Here is an 18,975-nt window from a genome sequence, read left to right as displayed (position 1 = left end):
CGGAATTGTTCGTAATTTTCGATCTATTTTCAATAATTGCTCATGAATGTGATTTATTTTTTTGTTAAGTTTATTAATATTTGTTATCTTGCCACATAACGGTTCTATTGATGTCTCACAGCCCCTTAGTATAATAATTCTCTTTAATATTATGGGCCCCCCTTTGGCAGCAATAACTTTAACCGGATGCTCCCTGTAGCTGCAGATCAGTATGGCCCATCGATCAGGACTAATCTTGGCCCATTCTTCTCGACAAAACTGCTGTAGTTCAGTCCGATTCCTGGGATGTCTGGCATGAATCGCTGTCTTTAGGTCATGCCACAGCATCTCAATGAGGTTCAAATCTGGACTTTGACTAGGCCACTCCAGAACTTGTATTTTATTCTTCTGAATCCATTCTGACGTTGATTTACTTCTGTGTTTTGGATTATTGTCTTGTTGCAGCATCCATCCTCTTTTTAGCTTCAACTGTCTGACAGACGGCCTCAGGTTTTCCTGCAAAACATCCTACTAAACGTTTGAATTCAATTCTTCCATTAATGTTTGCAAGTTGTCCAGGCCATGAGGCAGCAAAACAGCCCCAAATTATGATGCTCCCTCCACCATGCTTCACGGTGGGGATGAGGTGTTGATGTTGGTGAGCTGTTCCATTTTTCCTCCGCACATGACGTTGTGTGTTACTCCCAAACAATTCATTTTTGGTTTCATCAGTCCACAAAATATTTAGCCAAAACTTCTGTGGATTGTCCAAGTTCCTTCATGTGAACATTAAACGAGCAACAAAAGATCAGATCACATTTGATGGTGATTATATGCGGAAACGCGCGAAATTCCAAAAGGTTCAGATACTTTTTCATACCACTGTGCATTTTTCTCAAACCATTACTGTAACGGAGTAAATGTAACGCGTTACGACCCACCTCTGGGTGCAAGAACGTTTATTGAGGATGGCGTGCCAAAAGTTATGCATTCAGTTTTGCTGTAGTTAAGGCGCAAAAGTTTTTGTGCTAGCCACTGCTTCACATCGGAAATTCAGTCCATTAATTTATTATGAACAGTTTGTTAATCGGGTTTCAAAAGCAAATACAGCTGCTGCTTCGTCGTGATGCATTTTTTTGACTAGTGCGACTTAAAGTCCGAAAAATACGGTAACCTAAAAAAGTGCAAATGAGGCGTTTCTGCCGAATGTTCCGCTTTTTGGTGTTTGGGGCATTGGGGCTAGGATATGAATTTTGTCATTAACTTCCTGCTTGCCACGTACAGTATGATGTGTGCCAGCAAATCACTGTTTCCTCTCATTTAGAGTCAGCCAAAGTCCAATGAATGTGCACCTGATCCTTTATTTCCCAGAGAGGCAAGCATGGCAAAGCGCTTTTAGGATTCTGCTTCCTATCATTTCTTCTTTAATCCCACAAAAAACAACCAAATAACAGCATGTTGGCTTTGTTTGTACTCACAATTGAATATTAGCCCATAACTTCAGGCACAGAGCAAAACATGTGCAAAAAAATTTAATTACTTTGATTTAATTACAGCAATTCATTAGAAAACAGACAGCCTTTGGGAATAGCATAGGCCTACCACATCGTGTGTGTTACAACAACCTTGCAAAATTACACGTATTGTGCCAATAAGCTAATCAGTAATTAACAATGAGACATTGTGTTGCTTTAAAAGCATCTAGTGATTAGAGCAAAATGGAAATTATGTTATTGTGAGTGAAATTCAATTATAATCGACCTTATTTTACCAAACATCTATTGATATGCCTAATATGTTTCAATTTCTTTAGGGCATTAAAGAAAATGTAAATCTGTTAATTATGTAGTGACATGCTTTTCGAGTGAATAATCATGTTTCAGTACCATTGAGTTAATAAGCATTTTAACGTAATGTTTTGTATGTGGATGCCACTTTCATTTTCATGTTTTGCTCTCTTGCCCAATGTTCTTGTTTCAATCCCGAAGTGTGTTTTTTTTCCGTGACTGTTCGAGTTTGGCTTCTAATGTTGTTGTTCATGTGCTAGTATCCCGACATACGATACCATGAACAGGTTCCCGCGAGCCTCGGCTCCACCGAGGCACATCGACTGGTGACCACATTTTCTTGTGGCTCCCCAAGAGGTACTTTTGTGTGTGTCTAACGCCTTTTTTTAAATAACATCACAGCATGAATCAATCTTTTTGTTTTCCAGTATTGTAACATTTACACAAAATTCTTAACTCATTCACTCCCAGCCATTTTCACCGGAGCAACCCCCTTCGCTCCCTGCCGTTTTACTGGATTTTGACTGATTTTGCAAGGCCCACAGAAAATTCCATTCTATTGCTACATAAACATGGAACCTACCAAAAGAAAGATTAGACTCTCTTCTTTCAGCAGGAAAAAAAGTTAGTTCGTATCTTTTTCCATTCTTTAGAAATCAGCATTAGAAAATAGCTTAGTTTGAGCAATTTTCCAATTTCTGATGAAAAAACAGAGAAATTAAGCTTTTTGTAAAAGCATATATTTCAAACATAACTTTGACTATAACACAGCTATTTTTTGCTTTTGTGACATCCCAAACATCTGAATAATGTTTTCCTTCTACAAAATAACATAAACAACAAGACAAATAGAGCTTTTGCTAGCAAAGTAACAATTTATTTACACATAACTAGTATTGTTAATAACAGCATTAGAATACAACGTTGTTACTAACGGCGTTATTTTCTTCAGTAGTGAGTAATCTAGTTACTAGTCTAGTGTGCGTTACTATGCGTTACGATGTTGGTTGACTGACGGGAGAAAAGTCTGAAAAAGACTGACTCACGGAGACGAGAGAGCAGAGCAGGAGTGGGGAGGAGGCAAGGGAGTGTGACGCCGTTGCAAACGCGATACTACTATGCTAGGTGGCTCCAATAACACATGACTGTAGCCGATGGCCTACAAACTACGCCCACATGAGGCTTCGGTAGATATCACATATATACTAAACTAGATGCAAATGACAGACATGGCGGCATTAGCAACATGGATAATAAAGAACTAGATGCGTTAGTAAACAGCCACCATGTTAAAGCAGTACACATCTTAGGAAGGCTCTGTTGTAGAGAACCTTCCTTGCGAACCTAAGTAATTTTTTATCTAAAATGCTCCCAAATCGGCAAAACTGAACTTAAATCTATCTTTAAATGATGAAACAGTTTTAAAACTTACCTACACATGTCAAAAATAGACAGAAGGGAACTAATGCAATAAGGGGAGCAATTTTAACAACTTTAACGGTTGATTCACAACATGAAATGACTTCCACACATAGCAAAGGTTACTATCTAGTTATCGCAACTTCTGCAATACCCCTGTGTCTAGTTAAGTTTAGGGTAAAGAATTGAGCTAGGGCCAATTGTCTCAAAAACCTTTTAAACTTCACATTGTATGACCTTTTTTTTTTTTTTTTTTTTTGAGAAACATAAAAACATGAAAATTATCACCAGTTACTTTGCCAAGTAACTAATTACTCTTATATTCAGGTAACTGAGTTACTAGCGCAATTACTTTTTGGGAGAAGTAATTTGTAACTGTAATTAGCGTATTGTATATAAGCCCTGATTATAAGACGACCCCCTCTTTTTCAAGACTCAGGTTTGAAAAAAGGCTTTTTGAACTCCAAATTAATTTTTATACAGAAAATAATTACAGTACATCCGAAAGAAATGATTATAACAATATATTTGAGAGAAAAAGCATGTTATTTTGCCTCATTCAAATCTTAATATCTGAACATTTAAGTATGTAAACTAAAGTGCAATCACATTCGTAAATGAATGGCTTCTGGTTTTTGAAATGTAAATAAACCAATCTTTTGTCAGAAAACAACAAAATTGCAATAACTGCATTAACCATCAAAGTGAAGTCTAACTGTGACTATATTCTTGAAACAAATCTGAATAAGGAAAAACATTGCAATAAAATAATGCAAACTGGTTAGACTTGAGAGTAGCTGAGATCTGTCATGACAGAACATCGCTTCAATGATATCTGGCGCCATCTAGCGTCGTGAGTGCGGAGAGTAGCTGAGATCTGTCATGACAGAACATCGCTTCAATGATATCTGGCGCCATCTAGCGTCGTGAATGGGTATAATGTCTAAACCGCGAATACAAGACGACTCCCTCTTTTTCAGTCTTATTTCAATGCAAAAAACACATATTCAGACCAATACGGTAATTACTTTTTTAGAGTAAGATTAACAACACTGCAGATAACTAAACTATTGAACTGAGGGATGACGCTGTTGTGGCCGTGGCTATCGGCCCGGCCGTGCAACCCGACCGTTCCGTTCCATTAAATCGGTTTACGCCTGGCGTCCTGTGTGGGTGAATTCTGGGGAGGACCTGTGTAGTGACCACATAACCACATAACAGAAATCACCCAGGGAACTTGTGTCGGACATGTGCCTTGTGTTTGACATCATTCTCCAAATTTTTCTCACACTTCTTACTTCTTACTTCTTCCATCTTCCGTTTCCTGACTATTTATTTTCATTCACTTCCTTTCATGTTCCGATATGAGTTCTTACCAAATCCGCTACTACCCTCCAGTGGCCAGTTTTATTGCTTTAAAATGGATTTTCTGCATTGTGCTTTGGAGTGAAGTTGCATCAGAACCTAGAGATGTCTCTTGTGAAAAAAAAAAAAACGTAAAATACGTATAAATACCTCTTTGGGACACCGAAACAATTAAAAATAGAACTTATTTATACGTTTTTGGGAGCAAATGAGTTAAGGGGAACCACGGATAGAAAGACTTGAAGTTCTTAAAAGATAAATGAGTGATAATATTTTAATATTAAAAACACTCTTTGTTTTCGTTTTTAAAAAATTTGTAAAATTGGTTGAACAAGTAGGTCGCCACTTTTGTTGACGACGCAACGCACTCTGGGCGGTGAAGTGCTTAGTGACATAAACATGTCATCTGTTCAGCCCGTTCAATTTGAACCCAAGAAGAACATTAATGAGCGAGACAGCACTGTTGATATTTCACAAAACGAGCAGCCACAGCAAAATGAACAGGAAAGACGGGATGACACGAGAGTGGGACAAAATTGCTAGTGTTCATGTGGCAAGTTCGTCTACTCCTGTTTTATTTTTTGGCTTGTAAAGGGTTCCTCTTCATCGACAAGGCCATATATTTAGTAGGAGTGGGAACCTCTTGGTACCTCACGATACGATTTGCGATACAAAGCTCACGATAACGATATGGCGAAAGAATAATTAGCGATACGCTGGTCAGGAAATCATTCTAGGATATTCTACAAACAACTAATAATGAGAAAAACAAGCTTCAGCTCTGAATTGGAATGACTACATCACTAGTAGACGTCCAATCCATTTGAACTGGGAGGGTTGCAGCGAATGAACGTTCGTTCATTCGCTGCCATCCCTCCCATTTCAAACGGATTGAACGTCTATGGCAGTCATTGGCAGCCATTGCCAGGCAATGAGGTAATTTTGGGTCATTTAAGTTCATTTACCTGTTGATATTCAGTTACTTCCTTATGATTTTCGGGGTCACTTCCTGTTTATTTTGAGTTAAAGAACAGGAAGTGACCTGGGAATCACCCAAATGAATAGGCAGTGACTCAAACTCAACAGGAAATGACCTGTAAATGCCCTAAAATGAACCGCAAGGGACCTGTAAATGCCCTGAAAATCGGACAGAATGACTAAATGCTCTGGTTTCCAATGAACGAACGTTCCTAGTCTAAATGGATTTGGCGTCGAGAACTGTCAATGCAGCCTTAGAGTTAACTGAGACACTATTATGGTGGAAGGTTTTGGTAGCAACTTGTTGGTTCCTTTTTATTTTTTCCGACATTGACACATTTTTAAAACGTTATCACAATTCTTGGCAGGAGCATATCGATAACCTTTTGGGGTACAAAGTATCACGATATATCACTATCTGGATATTTTGTCACACGCCTAATATTTAGATTAAATAGGGTGAAAAACCATAATATTGGATGTTTAAAAAAAGAATGAATGATGATGAGGATTTAAAAACTGACAATTCTTCAAACATTCCTTTTTTTTCCTCCCGCATATTTTTCTATTTAAGCCTCCTGCCATCCATTCACATTCCTCTTTCCCTTCAACTAACACAACTCTTTATTCAAGCTTCTCTTAGCTTCTTCGAGAGTGGCATCATGGTGAGAATCATAATTATGTGCTATTACCGCATGAAGACATTTTCTTCTTTGGTCTGTTTTATTTTGCATGAAGCTCATTTCGTGTAACTGAATGTAATAGCCGATGACACGTCGTTTGTTTCCACTGAGCCAGAGAGGCTATTTTACACGTCCAATACGGAAATTTCAAAGTGAATTACACACAAGCACACAACCAATGATGCGTATGCCTCAGTGCTCTCCCGTTTATTTCTCGATGTCGTTTCCCGTCATAAAGATAAACGAGGCGATGCGCAGCCAAACGATCGCCAAATGTGTTTTTGTTTGATTTATTGATTTTGTAGAATGCAGTGGAGAAGCACGACTAAGACCAACGCAACCCTTGCAAAACTGCAAGTGTTGGAAGGGATTCACCTGCAGATGTCACGTGAAGCTATTAGGGAAAAAAAATTGTAGTGGCACCTGCATCTATGTCATGATAGGTTGTACTGTAAAAAAAATTTAGGCTATACGTCGTTAAGGAGTTTAAAGTTATTCCTGTCAAAAATTCCTCATGACAGCAACTCATATACAGTCATGTTAAAAAATTAGGACACCCCATGAAATATTCAGCTCTTTATTAAGACATGTTCACATATCAATGTCTGAGCTTGTTCTTTATCTCTGGAAAAGAAAGTGTTTTAATTGCAGGTAAACAACAATTAACATTGTTTTACTCTTTAAACCAAATGTATCAACAAAAATACATTTTCTAACTGAGGAAAAAGTTAAGACTCCCTACCACCTAATAGCTAGTGTTACCCCCCTTTGGCTGAAATCACTTCAGTGAGACATTTTTTGTAGCCATCTACCAGTCTTTGACATCGGTCTGAAGAAAGTTTGCCCCACTCCTCAACGCAGAGTACTGTCAGCTGTCAGATGTTTGAGAGGTTTCTTGCATGTAAAGCCTGTTTCAAGTCACCCAGCAGCATCTCAATGGGATTAAGATTTGGGCTTTGACTCGACCATTCCAGGACTCTCCATTTCTTCGTTTTCAGCCAGTCCTTGGTGTATTTACTGGTATGTTTTGGGTCATTGTCATGTTACAGGGTCCAGCTTCAGCTTTATTTTTTTCACAGATGATCTCACATGTTCCTCAAGCACCCTCTGATACACAATATAATTCATTCTGGATTTTATGATGGTGAGCTGGCCAGGTCCTGCTGCAGCAAAGCACCCCCAAACCATGACACTTCCACTTCCATGCTTCACGTTTGGCATGTGGTTCTTTTCCTGGAATGCTGTATTGGGTTTACGCCAAACATGTCCTCTGTTCTGGTGTCTAAATAATTCAATTTTAGATTCATCTTTCCAAAGAACATTATTCCAGAAATCCTGGTCTTTGTCTACATTCACTCTGGCAAACCTTCATTATTTCTTGGAGAACACGTTTCCTCCTTGCACACCTCCCATTAAGATTCAACTTGTAAAATCTCTTTCTGATTGTAGAGGCATGCATTTTCATATCAAAAGTAGCAAGAACCTACTGTAGTTCCCGTGATGACATTTTAGGTTTTTTGGAGACTTCTTTTAGCATCCTGTGGTCTGCTTTCGGGGTGAAAGTGATTGGATGGCCAGACCTGGGCATGTTGGTAGTTGTTTTGAATGTCCTCCACTTGTAGACTATTTTCAAGACAGTGGAATGGCTGATTTTCTTTTGAGATCTTTTGGAATCCCTTACCAGACTCATAAGCATCTACAATCATCTTTCTGAAGGCCTCAGACAGCCCCTTTGATCTCACCATGGTGTTTCCTCTCACTTCAACAGTCAGGGGCACACCAAACTAAATGTGAGGTTCAAATAAGGCAAGCCTCCTCCTTCAAAACACTGGGTAATGATGTTCTAATCATGTGCACCTGATGTGATACACTTGTGTGTGATTTAAGCCATTTTAAGTGGGAATGAATGTGGGGGTGTTCTTAATTATTCCTCAACAAAAATTGCATTTTAAAATTACATTTTACAGAAAGTTATAAAATATCAGTTTTTTGTTTGTTCTAATTTTTTAGTTCTATTACTTGAATCTCTCAAGATTGTTAAAATTGATGTTGAATATCCATATGACCGAATAGGTTAGAAAACACACAGGATTCCATAGGGTGTCCTAGTTTTTTCACATGACTGTTGGTCGCATTATTGGAAGAAAATGTGTGCCGTTCGCCAAGTAGCTATACAGAACAGAAAATAATTGAATAGCTGCCTTACATTCTGACAAAACCATCTTCACGGCCCGCAACGTTGCATAGTCACGCAGTGCTAATGCTAACGTGAGATACCTTTAGATTAATAATTAGCAAACTACAACGTTACTTCAGCTCAGCAACTACCACTTAGTCAGCATTTTTTCAATTTTCGTAGCATATAAGTTCACTCACAGTTTTGGGTAATAGTCCAGCTTCCGACTGTCTCGTTAGCGTAGCTGTAGTAGCTTAGCATTCTCCACTTTGGCTTCCAGTTCCTATTACTAGTTTCCAGAGATCAAGTTGTCGTCTATCTTGCCTCCAAGCATTCATGCTTTCTCTGCTCAAGTCTCATATTTTTCTTCTCTCTGCTTTGGAGACAATCATAGGCTTCACTATTAGTTGACGGGGCTCGGGGCCGATCCGTAGGTGGCCTATTTTAAGAAACTGAAAATTCAAATATTTCCAAATCCACTAGCGACCTAAAACCAAAACGGGCCCCTCCCTCAGGCATATATGAGTCAAAATGAGCAGCGGCATCTAAATATTCAAAGTCGTTCAAGAATAAAATCCTGATTATTTTTTTCTAAACAGTAAGTATAACAAAACTTAAAATGGCTATAAAATTCTCAGATTTTATGTTAGATGCACAAAAATGACCAAATCCAGAGATAATCACCTATATTTTCTTAAGCTTTTGCCAGAAATACCAACTTAAGTGTCATGTGTAGAGATACAAAATCCAACATGGCGGCCATCACAAAAAAAGAGCATTTTAAGTAGAAAATTATTGTAAATAAATGCTTAAATTGCGGAATTTCTTTATATATGAATGTAAAACAGTCTAGATTTCTTCTTGGTTAAAAGCAAAAAATGGGCAGTTATCGTTCATTTTATGTAAATATTTCAAGCAAAAGTTACGGTATTGTGTAATCTAACATGGCGGGGGTCACGAAACAAAGAGCGTTTTCGGTTGAAAATTCTTGTAAATAAATGATTAAATCACGGAATTTCTACAGATATGATCCTAAAACAGTCTAGAGCAGAGGTCACGGAACCGCGGACCTCGGTCTGGTTCCGGACCCCCAAGCCGTCTGGACCGGATCTCATGCCGTCCGGACAAATACACGTTGCAACAACAAAAATCATTTTTTTCTGCGGGTTTGCAGAGTGGAGGTGGGCAACAAACAAAAACCTTAGCGGTGACGCGCGTGAGCCAGCCAATGGGAGTGAAGCATTTGAAAGTTATTTTTAGAACAGCATGTCTCACACTCGCTTTCCTGACTCCGCGGAGTGACAGCCAAAAACTGAGCCGAATGAAGTTGGAGGAAGAGGCGAAAAGGTACAGCAAATGGTGTGCTCAAAACTACACAAGATTGATGCAGAAAAAAAGAGTGTTTAAGGAGGAGTGGACCAACACATTTTTGTTCATTTTACCTGGCGGCAGCACAAGACCACTATGCCTCATCTGTTCAGAGACGGTAGCGCTTGTAAAATGCAGCAATTTGAAAAGGCACTATGGGACAAAGCACGCAGCTTTTTTGCAAAGTTTCCCTATGAACTCCGCCATCCGTTCTCAAAAAATAGTGGAATTAAGGGCTCAATATGATCGCACCTCAAGGCTCATGGTTCATTTATTCACTGCACAGCAACGCGCAAATGAATGCTCCCTCAGAATAGCGTGGATATTGGGTCAAAACAAAAAGTCTTTCAGTGACGCACCGATTGTCAAAGATTGTATGAGTGCAGTTGCTGAAACTTTGCTTGATGGAAAGCAAAAAGAAGAGGTCTGTCAAAAAATAAAGCAAAGCCCCCTGTCAGCATCCACAATTAAAAAAAAAAAGTCTTGAACGTGCTCTTTTGTTGCTATTTAATGATTCAATTATAGAACTTTTTTTTAGTTTTATGCACCTTTTATATTTTATTTACATTTTTGAATGTTGTAATTATCATCATGGCCACGTAAAGATTCGTTTGTATTTTTTGAAAAAAAAAACAAGCATTGAAAGTATTTCCGGACCCGAGTTTTTGCAATTTTTTAATTTCGGACCCAGAGAATTTTTAATTCATGACCCCTGGTCTAGAGTCTTGGTTAAAAGCAAAAAACGGGCAGTTATCGTTCATTTTACGTAAATATTTAGTCAAGTTCAAAAATATCAAAAATAGACCCTTAGGTAGACATTTGTAAAATTACCCAGAATTAAGGAGAGAAGACACTCAGTTTTCTTGGCCAAGGAGAGCAAAAGAGTGACTAGCCAGAGGAATGCTAGATTTCGCTGTCCAGTCACCAAAATTGATCTAAAGAAAAATCCTCCTTGGTATTTTTATTTAGGGGTTTGTCCTAATACAAAATGGGTGCTGCCCTGTGGGAGGGGGTAGCAAGCTGGAGACACCCATGTAATTTTTATTGGATATGTGTGTGCATGTAGGTGGAACTAAGTGAGTACACGTATGTAAGCAAGGGCTCATGTAAACAATTGTAAACAATGGTCAAAATGACCCTGACATTTCAGTTATGCAACGCTGCGGCCATGGAAGATGTCCTCGGATGGAAAATTGTCCTCGAAGGTCTAGACTAAAGTCCAGACGCCAGGTGCTGAAGATGTCTCGGAAGGTTTAGTTATGCAATGATGCGGCCATGAAGCAAGGCAGTTGTCATTCCGACCCTCTTTTACTCTTTGTAACACTTAAGCATTATACTACAACCTAGTATAGCAAGCAATAATCATTTACTGGTTATATCAATAAGAAAAATATGGCAATATGTATTATTTATGGTATATATGAGCACAAGCAAATATTCAATCAATCAATCAAGCAAATATTTAATCAATCAAACCTCGATAATTACCTCAACATATTTTAAGCAAACGTTACGGTATTGTATAATCCAACGTGGCGAGCGTCACCAAACAGATTTTTTAGTCGAAGTTTCTTGCAAATAAATGCTTAAATCGCAGAATTTCTATAGATGTGAAAGTAAAACAGTCTAGAGTCTTGGTTAAAAGCAACAAATTGGCAGTTACCGTTCATTTTTCCGTTAAAATTTGAAGCCAAAGTTACACTATTTTATCCATTGATTTTTTCCCACAAAGTTTCAAAGTGCATGCATGGTGCTATTTAATATAATAATTACCTTGAACCCTCGACCAAATCACTCGAGACACTCCTGCCAGCTTGTATGCAGTAAAACCGTTGTCTTGTTTCCACCTAAATCCGCATTACAGCGCAGCTTTGAGTTTATTTCAGTGAAAGCCAACTTAACGTTCCTCCTGGGTCAGCCCCTACGGGAAGGCGTGGCGCAATGTGTGTGGGAGCTGTCTCGTCAACTGATGGTGGAGTCTATGAGACAATTTAAAAATGTCCAGGTTTCTATAGCTACTTGTGTGACTTTAAAAAAAACATTAATAACTCTGATGGAAGGAAATAAAACAAGCCAAGTGTCATGTACGAGACTGAGGAACCAGTTGCATATCGCAGACAGAGGATTTTATTGATGTTGACAGGCAAATAAAACAATCAGGTCAAGCGGTAATGGCTAGTTGGCATGCAAACATACGCTGAATCGCTGATGACCTGACACTGAATGCTGTGTGTTTGTGCCTTATATACTTTTCTCAGTTGTTCTTTGCGACATATTAAAGAGTACACAGTCCTTGTGATGCATGAGTGTGATGCAATATGCTGGTACATTGTAACATGACACCAAGGCCTTTAAAAACGATGATTGGAAATGAAAACGCATATAAAACTCGGTCGATTTAAATCAAGCAACTTTAAATGGATAATCTTTTCTAACTGTGATTACTTATTTCATCAATGTATAAATGTGTTCTAAGCGCATTCCTTCTTAGTGCTTTTTAATATGTACTGGTATGAATGAGCTGGCTGTCAGGCAGAACAACCTCGCAGGTCGAATTTGACCCCCTACTGGGCCACTTCCAGCCCCCGGTTCATACATTTGACACCACTGCTTTAAATCCTCACCAAGCCCTGTTGGAATAATTTTTCATTTCATTTTTTCCACTTAACAGCCTGGGCTATTGTTCTCTTTCAGACTTCATAAGCAAAGTTTAATGCTTTTTTGAAAGGCGACATGATAAAAGTCTTATTTTTTTTCACATTTATCTCCGCAGCTGCCACGATCTCCACTGGAACTAAAACAAAAGGGGAAAAACAAGTGCACGGTGAGTTCTCGGGTCGTATATTTTTTTCATCGGCGCGATAGATTCACACAAGTTTCACTTGTTTAGATCGATGGTAGCTAATAAAACCTCTACAGAGGCCATGCTGTTCACGCGGCCATTTAACAAGCAATTTGCTCCACGACGGAGCCCGAATAGAATCCATTTATGTCTACACCCCATGATAACAGAGTCATTTAAATTGCATGTGCTTTTTGCCTCAAGAGACATGTTGGGAAGCACGAGTTCGTACAGCAATTAGACAAAAGTGGTGGTTTCACTTGAATAAAAACGGGGAAATAGATGTGTTAAATGGATGATAACCACAGATGTTTGCAGAGGTGTCCAAACCAGTGTTGTTTTTACCAGCCCTTTTTAATTTTTGTCTTGGTCGAAAATACTTATTAGTCTTAGTCATGTTTTAGTCATTTTTAAAATGTGTTAGTATTTGTGTTGTTTTACTCGACTTAATCTCCTACAAATTTTGTCTAGTTTTAGTTGACAGTCACTCAAAATGTTTTTGTGTTTAAAATTCAAAAGTTTTAGTCCCCAAATAAATAAAGGTTTCCAACAATTTCGAATTAATATAGACAGACGAGCACATATTGTAGCATCTACAAGGACAACGCCGTTTCACCCGAGCAACCCCCTTCGCTGAAGGCCGTTTTACTGGATTTTGACTAATATTGCAAGGCCCACAGAAACTTCTTGTTCTATTGCTATATAAACATGGAACCCACCTCTTCTTTCAGTAGAAAAAAAAAGTTAGTTCATATCTTGTTCCATTCTTTAGAAATCGCCATTAGAAAATAGCTTAGTTTGAGCAATTTTCCAATTTCTGATGAAAAAACAGGGACATTGAGCTTTTTGTAAAAGCATACATTTCAAACATAACTTTGACTTTGACACAGCTATTTTTTGCTTTTGTAACATCCCAAACATCTGAATAATGTTTTCCTTCTACAAATAACATAGTAACAATTTATTTACACATAACTAAGCTATTGAACTGAGAGATGACACTATTGTGGGCGGTAAAGATAGATTTTTTTTTTTAAATCTTTCTTTTTTAGTGACCACTACCTCATAACAGAATTCACCTAGGGAATTTTTGTGGGGCATGTGCCTTGTGTTTTCCAACATTCTCCACATTTTTCTCACGTTTCTTACTTCTTCCAACTTCTGTTTCCTGACTATTTCTCTTCATTCATTTCCTTTCATGGTACGATATGAAAGGATATCAAATGCTCTATTGCCATCCAGTGGCCAGTTTTATTGCTTTAAAATTGATTTTGAGTGTTGTGCTTTGGAGCAAAGTTGCATCAGATCCTAGAGATGTCTATTGTGGAAAAAAACGTAAAAGACGTATAAATACGTTTTTGGGACACTGAAACAATTAAAAATAGAGCAAATGAGTTAAGCGAATGCTCGCTACGCTAACATTGATGCTAATGCTAAACCGACCGGCTAAAACTCCCAGTCAACATGAATTAGACGTCTATCACTGTCAATGGCAGCCAATGAGTTCAGAGCTCAGGGACTTCCCTAAAATTACTGCACACAAAGGTCACTGTTACAGTGACCTTTGTGTGCGCCAATTGTTGCCGCTACTCACACCAGCTGTGATAACACATAATCACTTTTGCCACACACATAGCCACAACAAAATGTTCCACAGCAAACAGATGCAAAAATGTCAGGGACATGACTAAGCCATAACCTTGTACGCCCTGTTTTTAATTGAGCTGCTTGCCTGCACGCTAAGCTACTAAACTCAGATTGTTGATTGTGTTATTGTACAGTTTTGATGTATGTTCCATGCCTGAATGTTCGTCTTTAGTTGTATGGGGGACGGGAAACTGATGAGCATATGCTTCATCCCGTCCGCCTTTGTCTTCTTCTTTGGTTCCTTCGGGCAAATAATATCACATTTTGTAATTGTCAATGATTGTCAATGATACCGATGATGATGACAATAAAATTCCATTCCAAAATTGGAACTCTTCCTGTGAAAATGTGACTTAATTCTCTTCTTTTGTCCTTTTTTTTCTCCATAGGAAACTGAAGTCAACTAACTTCAAAAACAGGATTTTTCTGTCACGACAAGGAACTTTCCGCAGCCCTTTCGTCAGTTTTTCATCATTCTCATCATTCCTGCAGGACATCAATGGGCCGCCGCGTATCTGTTTACATTTTTCGGGACGTAAAAAAAAAAGCAAACATCCGAAGTGGACTGCAATGTTTTCCTTATGACAACCAAGTGGCAAAGTAGCCACGCGAAGGTAACGACACGTTGGTAATAAGACCGAACATGCCAAATGTTGTTATGTTTGCAGCATGGCATCAACAAGGTGAAAAAAGGGACTAACTTGAGCAAGCATGACTTTTTAATGTTTACAATAATACGCAAAGTTACGTCACAAGTGTGGATATTTTTCGGGTTCGTTGCGAAAAGACTGGTTGCCTTTGACGTTGGCATATACTGCTTTTTAACTACTTAAAAAAGTAGTTAATGGCAGCCAATGAGTTAAAAAATAACATTTGCTCTCCCTCTGATCAAGAAGCACCCTCCCACCAATGGGTCGATCACAAGTAGACGTCCAATCCATTTGAATTTCAAATGGATTGGACAATGAGTCTGTCCAATGTTTCTTGAGGGATTTTTGTTGCTTAGGACAAAGGTGGCTGTTTTATTCCAACCACAGTCAAATTTTGCACATTGGTAACAGTACTTGAGATCTACACGTGGACCAAAAAAACATAATTTCCCTAAACTTTGGTGGTTATATTTCCTTGGTAAGCATTTAAAAGCGCATCAGTTTAATTCTAGTTCTTCAGCAGTGTTGCACCGATACTAGTATCAGTGTGGGTAACGATACAGTACTAAAATGATGTCCTCGGTATCGGGGAGTACTAAGAAACTAGAAACCGAATTTCTGGAGAAATCACAATGAGGTTTTGCTGTGATAGATATAAATCTATCAGGTCACTTCCTGTTGATTTGGGGACATTTTGGGGAGACTTCCTGTGAATATCAGGTCACTTCCCGTTGATTTGGGGACATTTCGCGGACAAGTCCTGTTGATATCAGGTCACTTAATGTTGATTTGGGGACATTTCGGGGACAGGTCCTGCTCATATCAGGTCACTTCCTGTTACTTTAGGGACATTTGCAGGACATGTCTTGTTGATATCCATTTGGGGGACACGCCTTGTTAATATCTGGTCACTTCTTGTTAATTAGGGGACATTTCGGGGACACTTCCTGTAGAGATATCAGGTCACTTCTTGTTAATTTGGGGACATTTGGGTGACATGTCCTGTTGATATCCATTTGGCGGACACGTCTTGTTGATATCAGGTCACTTCCTGTTAATTTGGGGACATTTCGGGGACACTTCCTGTCGATATCATGTCACCTCCTTTTGATTTGGGGACATTTCGGCAACAGGTCCTGTTCATATCAGGTCACTTCCTGTTAATTTAGGGACATTTGGGGGACATGTCTTGTTGATATTCATTTGGGGGACACGTCCTGTTAATATCTGGTCACTTTTTGTTAATTTGGGGACATTTCGGGGACAGGTCCTGTTCATATCAGGTCACTTCCTGTTAATTTAGGGACTTTTGGGGGACACGTCATGTTAATATCGGGTCACTTTTTGTTAATTTGGGGACATTTCGGCGACAGGTAGTGTTCATATCAGGTCACTTCCTGTTAATTTAGGGACATTTGGGGGACATGTCTTGTTGATATCCATTTGGGGGACACGTCCTATTCATATCTGGTCACTTTTTGTTAATTTGGGGACATTTCAGGGAGACTTCCTTTGGATATCAGGTCACTTTTTGTTAATTTGGGGAAATTTGGGGGACATGTCTTGTTGATATCCGTTTGGAGGACACATCCTGTTGATATCAGGTCACTTTCTGTTAGTTTGGGGACATTTGGAGGACACTTCCTGTCAATATCAGGTCACCTCCTTTTGATTTGGAGACATTTCGGGGACACCTCCTGTTGATATCAGGTCACAAAATGTCAATGGGCTGTCATAGTAAAATGTCAAAAATCACAAGAACGTAGGTTTTCCTCCCATTGAAAATGAATGGGAAATTTGGACGTACATGGCTGTCCATGGCATCCCATTAGAAATGAATGGGACAGTTTTCAGCAAATTTTAGGAGAACCGTACATTTTTTGCCAAATTCTGTTTACAAATTTTATGCCCCTTACTGTCCTAGAATTTTTATGCTAATTACGCGATCTGGTCAAAAATTGCAAAGTTACATAAATTTGGATTCTTTTTTTTTTTTTTTTTTTTTTACCTTTTTCAAAAAATCCATGTTTACGGGCGAACAGAAGATTATGTGGGTCGTTCAAAAAATTCCCTGCGTCAGACGAAAATTCTGGTCATTTATACATTTGAACAGCGACGGTCAGTCAAACAATTTGGGCTGTTCGGCGCGCCAAAGAAACGCCATTCAAAAAATAATAATAATAATAAGGGAATTTTACTATATGGGCCTTTCCTTTGCAAAGCCCCATCTAATAACGTGGCAAGGCTGTGCAATAAAGTAAGTACTCTTCAAGGTCTAGTTTCAAACTTCTGCTCGCCCTACCCAAGATGGCCGCAAGCGACACAAGCCACTGTAATAGTAATAGTCGCTCTTCCTAAGATGATGATGATAGTCATTCAGTCATGAGTTTATCACTAGTAGACATGCAGTCCATTTGAAGCTGGAGGGTGTTAGCGAATGAACCTTCAATTGGATTGGACGTCTAGCGTCGTCAATGGCAGACAATGAGTTATACAGCATCTGACCAAGCCACAACAGCAATTACTTTGTATTCAAGTCAGTATGCAGTAATTTAGTATTAAAAGATATTTTCAACCCCCCCCCCCCCCCCCAAAAAAAAAAAAAAAAACGTGGCATCGGTATGGTATCGGACGATACCACACAGCTGGGTGTCGGATTTGGTATCGAGAGCCAAAAGAAGGTATCGGTGCAACACTACTGTTTACCTTAAATTTTGCAACAACAACAACAACAAAAATTAGAAGCCAATTGAACCAAAGAGTGACTTTTCATTTGTAAAATGAAATATTCGATATGTTGAAAAAAAAACAAACATCTTGAGATTTAAAGGGGGAAAAAATGGTTTTCTTTATAAGTTACTAAATTAACACAACCTCTCCTCAGCTCAGGACCTTTTTTTGAATGATAACACAAATTGAAAACAATCACAGAAAAACAATCAGCTCCCACAAATCAATCAAAAGCGGATTAATATCCTTGACAGCTCCGTGATACATTACGTTCTCAAGTTACATTGTTCTCAAGCCAAATTCCTTTTTTTTTTAAACTGTAGATCTCAGGTTTTTCCTGTTAATTTCCACTAATTTGATTCTATTTTTTTCTGTAATATACCATAAACTATGTGAATACATTTATCAAATATCAAGCTAGAGCAAGCGAATGTATTCCTGTTTTTCTTCTTTTTGTACATTGAACGCTATCGCTAACGCGTCCTGTTAACATATTGCTTTCGTGTTTATAAGCTAGTTGCTGTTCATGTAAAAACAAAAAACACACAGGACAATCTGTCAATGATGCAGCAAGTTATTTTGGTGTATCAAAACAAGAATGGAGGGAGAGAAAAAAAAAACAGAACAAAAAGCTAGTGACTTGCTAGCATCTGAAACTGCCAGTCTTGGACCAACAAACTAAGCTAGGCTACTTGAAATTAAATTTCAAAAATCATCTTGAGTTCGCGCCTATGATCAAAAAGATGTCATTAAACTCATTATTAAGATTTTAAGACTATTTTTACTCAACAAGCATCTGTTTATACTACTGAGGTACCTTGACTTAAAAGTGCCCTAATTTAGAAGTTTTTCAAGTACAGTTGGATTCAATGAAATGTATCCCCACATGTAAAGAGTCTGCATAGCAACAAGGTGCAAAAGTAGTATAACTTGTTCTGGGATATGACTATAAAAGGCCTTTGCGCTAGTCTGCTATTTTTTCTTTTTTAGGATTTGTTTTTTGCAATAAAAAAATATGTATATTCTCTCTGTCTATGAAGAGTTGTATGTAAAAGATTCAGAGAGGTGACAATGCTTGATTTTTCTTAAGTGCTTCAACATGTAAACTGTGAATAAAGTTTCATTTGAGCTTGTATTTATGTCCTCTAGTCTTTCTTTCAAATATTTTTGTGGGCATTCATTTGGCCAAAAGCAACCAAACGACATTAAATTGACGGCACAATATTTAAGTTGAGCGTTAACGTTTTAAAAAATGTACTTACTGTATAATGTTTTGCGTCCTCAATTTTACCAAGCAAACGCTTTATGGTGCAGGTCCCCGTTTTACCATTGGGTGTCACTGTTGCTTTAA

The 18,975-nt window shown here is 38.4% G+C and overlaps 1 protein-coding gene across 3 annotated transcripts in view; it reads left to right on the top strand.

Annotated features, from left to right (window-relative positions):
- Nucleotides 1-18,759, top strand: part of prom1a (prominin 1a) — a 135,661-nt gene extending 116,902 nt beyond the window's left edge. For 2 of the 3 annotated variants that reach the window (XM_057849376.1, XM_057849375.1), the window contains 3 exons: nucleotides 2,027-2,123; nucleotides 12,529-12,579; nucleotides 14,634-18,759. In XM_057849376.1, coding sequence (XP_057705359.1) covers nucleotides 2,027-2,096 — 70 coding nt within the window. In that variant the 3' untranslated portion in view covers nucleotides 2,097-2,123; nucleotides 12,529-12,579; nucleotides 14,634-18,759. Of the gene's footprint in view, nucleotides 1-2,026; nucleotides 2,124-6,102; nucleotides 6,194-12,528; nucleotides 12,580-14,633 lie in introns of all 3 variants that reach the window. The other variant, XM_057849374.1, reaches the window with a different exon arrangement.
- The last annotated feature ends 216 nt before the right edge of the window (nucleotides 18,760-18,975 follow it).

Source organism: Corythoichthys intestinalis, chromosome 11 (genome assembly GCF_030265065.1).
Source record: "Corythoichthys intestinalis isolate RoL2023-P3 chromosome 11, ASM3026506v1, whole genome shotgun sequence".
Taxonomy (NCBI): Eukaryota; Metazoa; Chordata; class Actinopteri; order Syngnathiformes; family Syngnathidae; genus Corythoichthys; species Corythoichthys intestinalis.
Note: the sequence above shows the minus strand (reverse complement) of the source record. Positions and strands in the feature narration are given on the sequence as shown.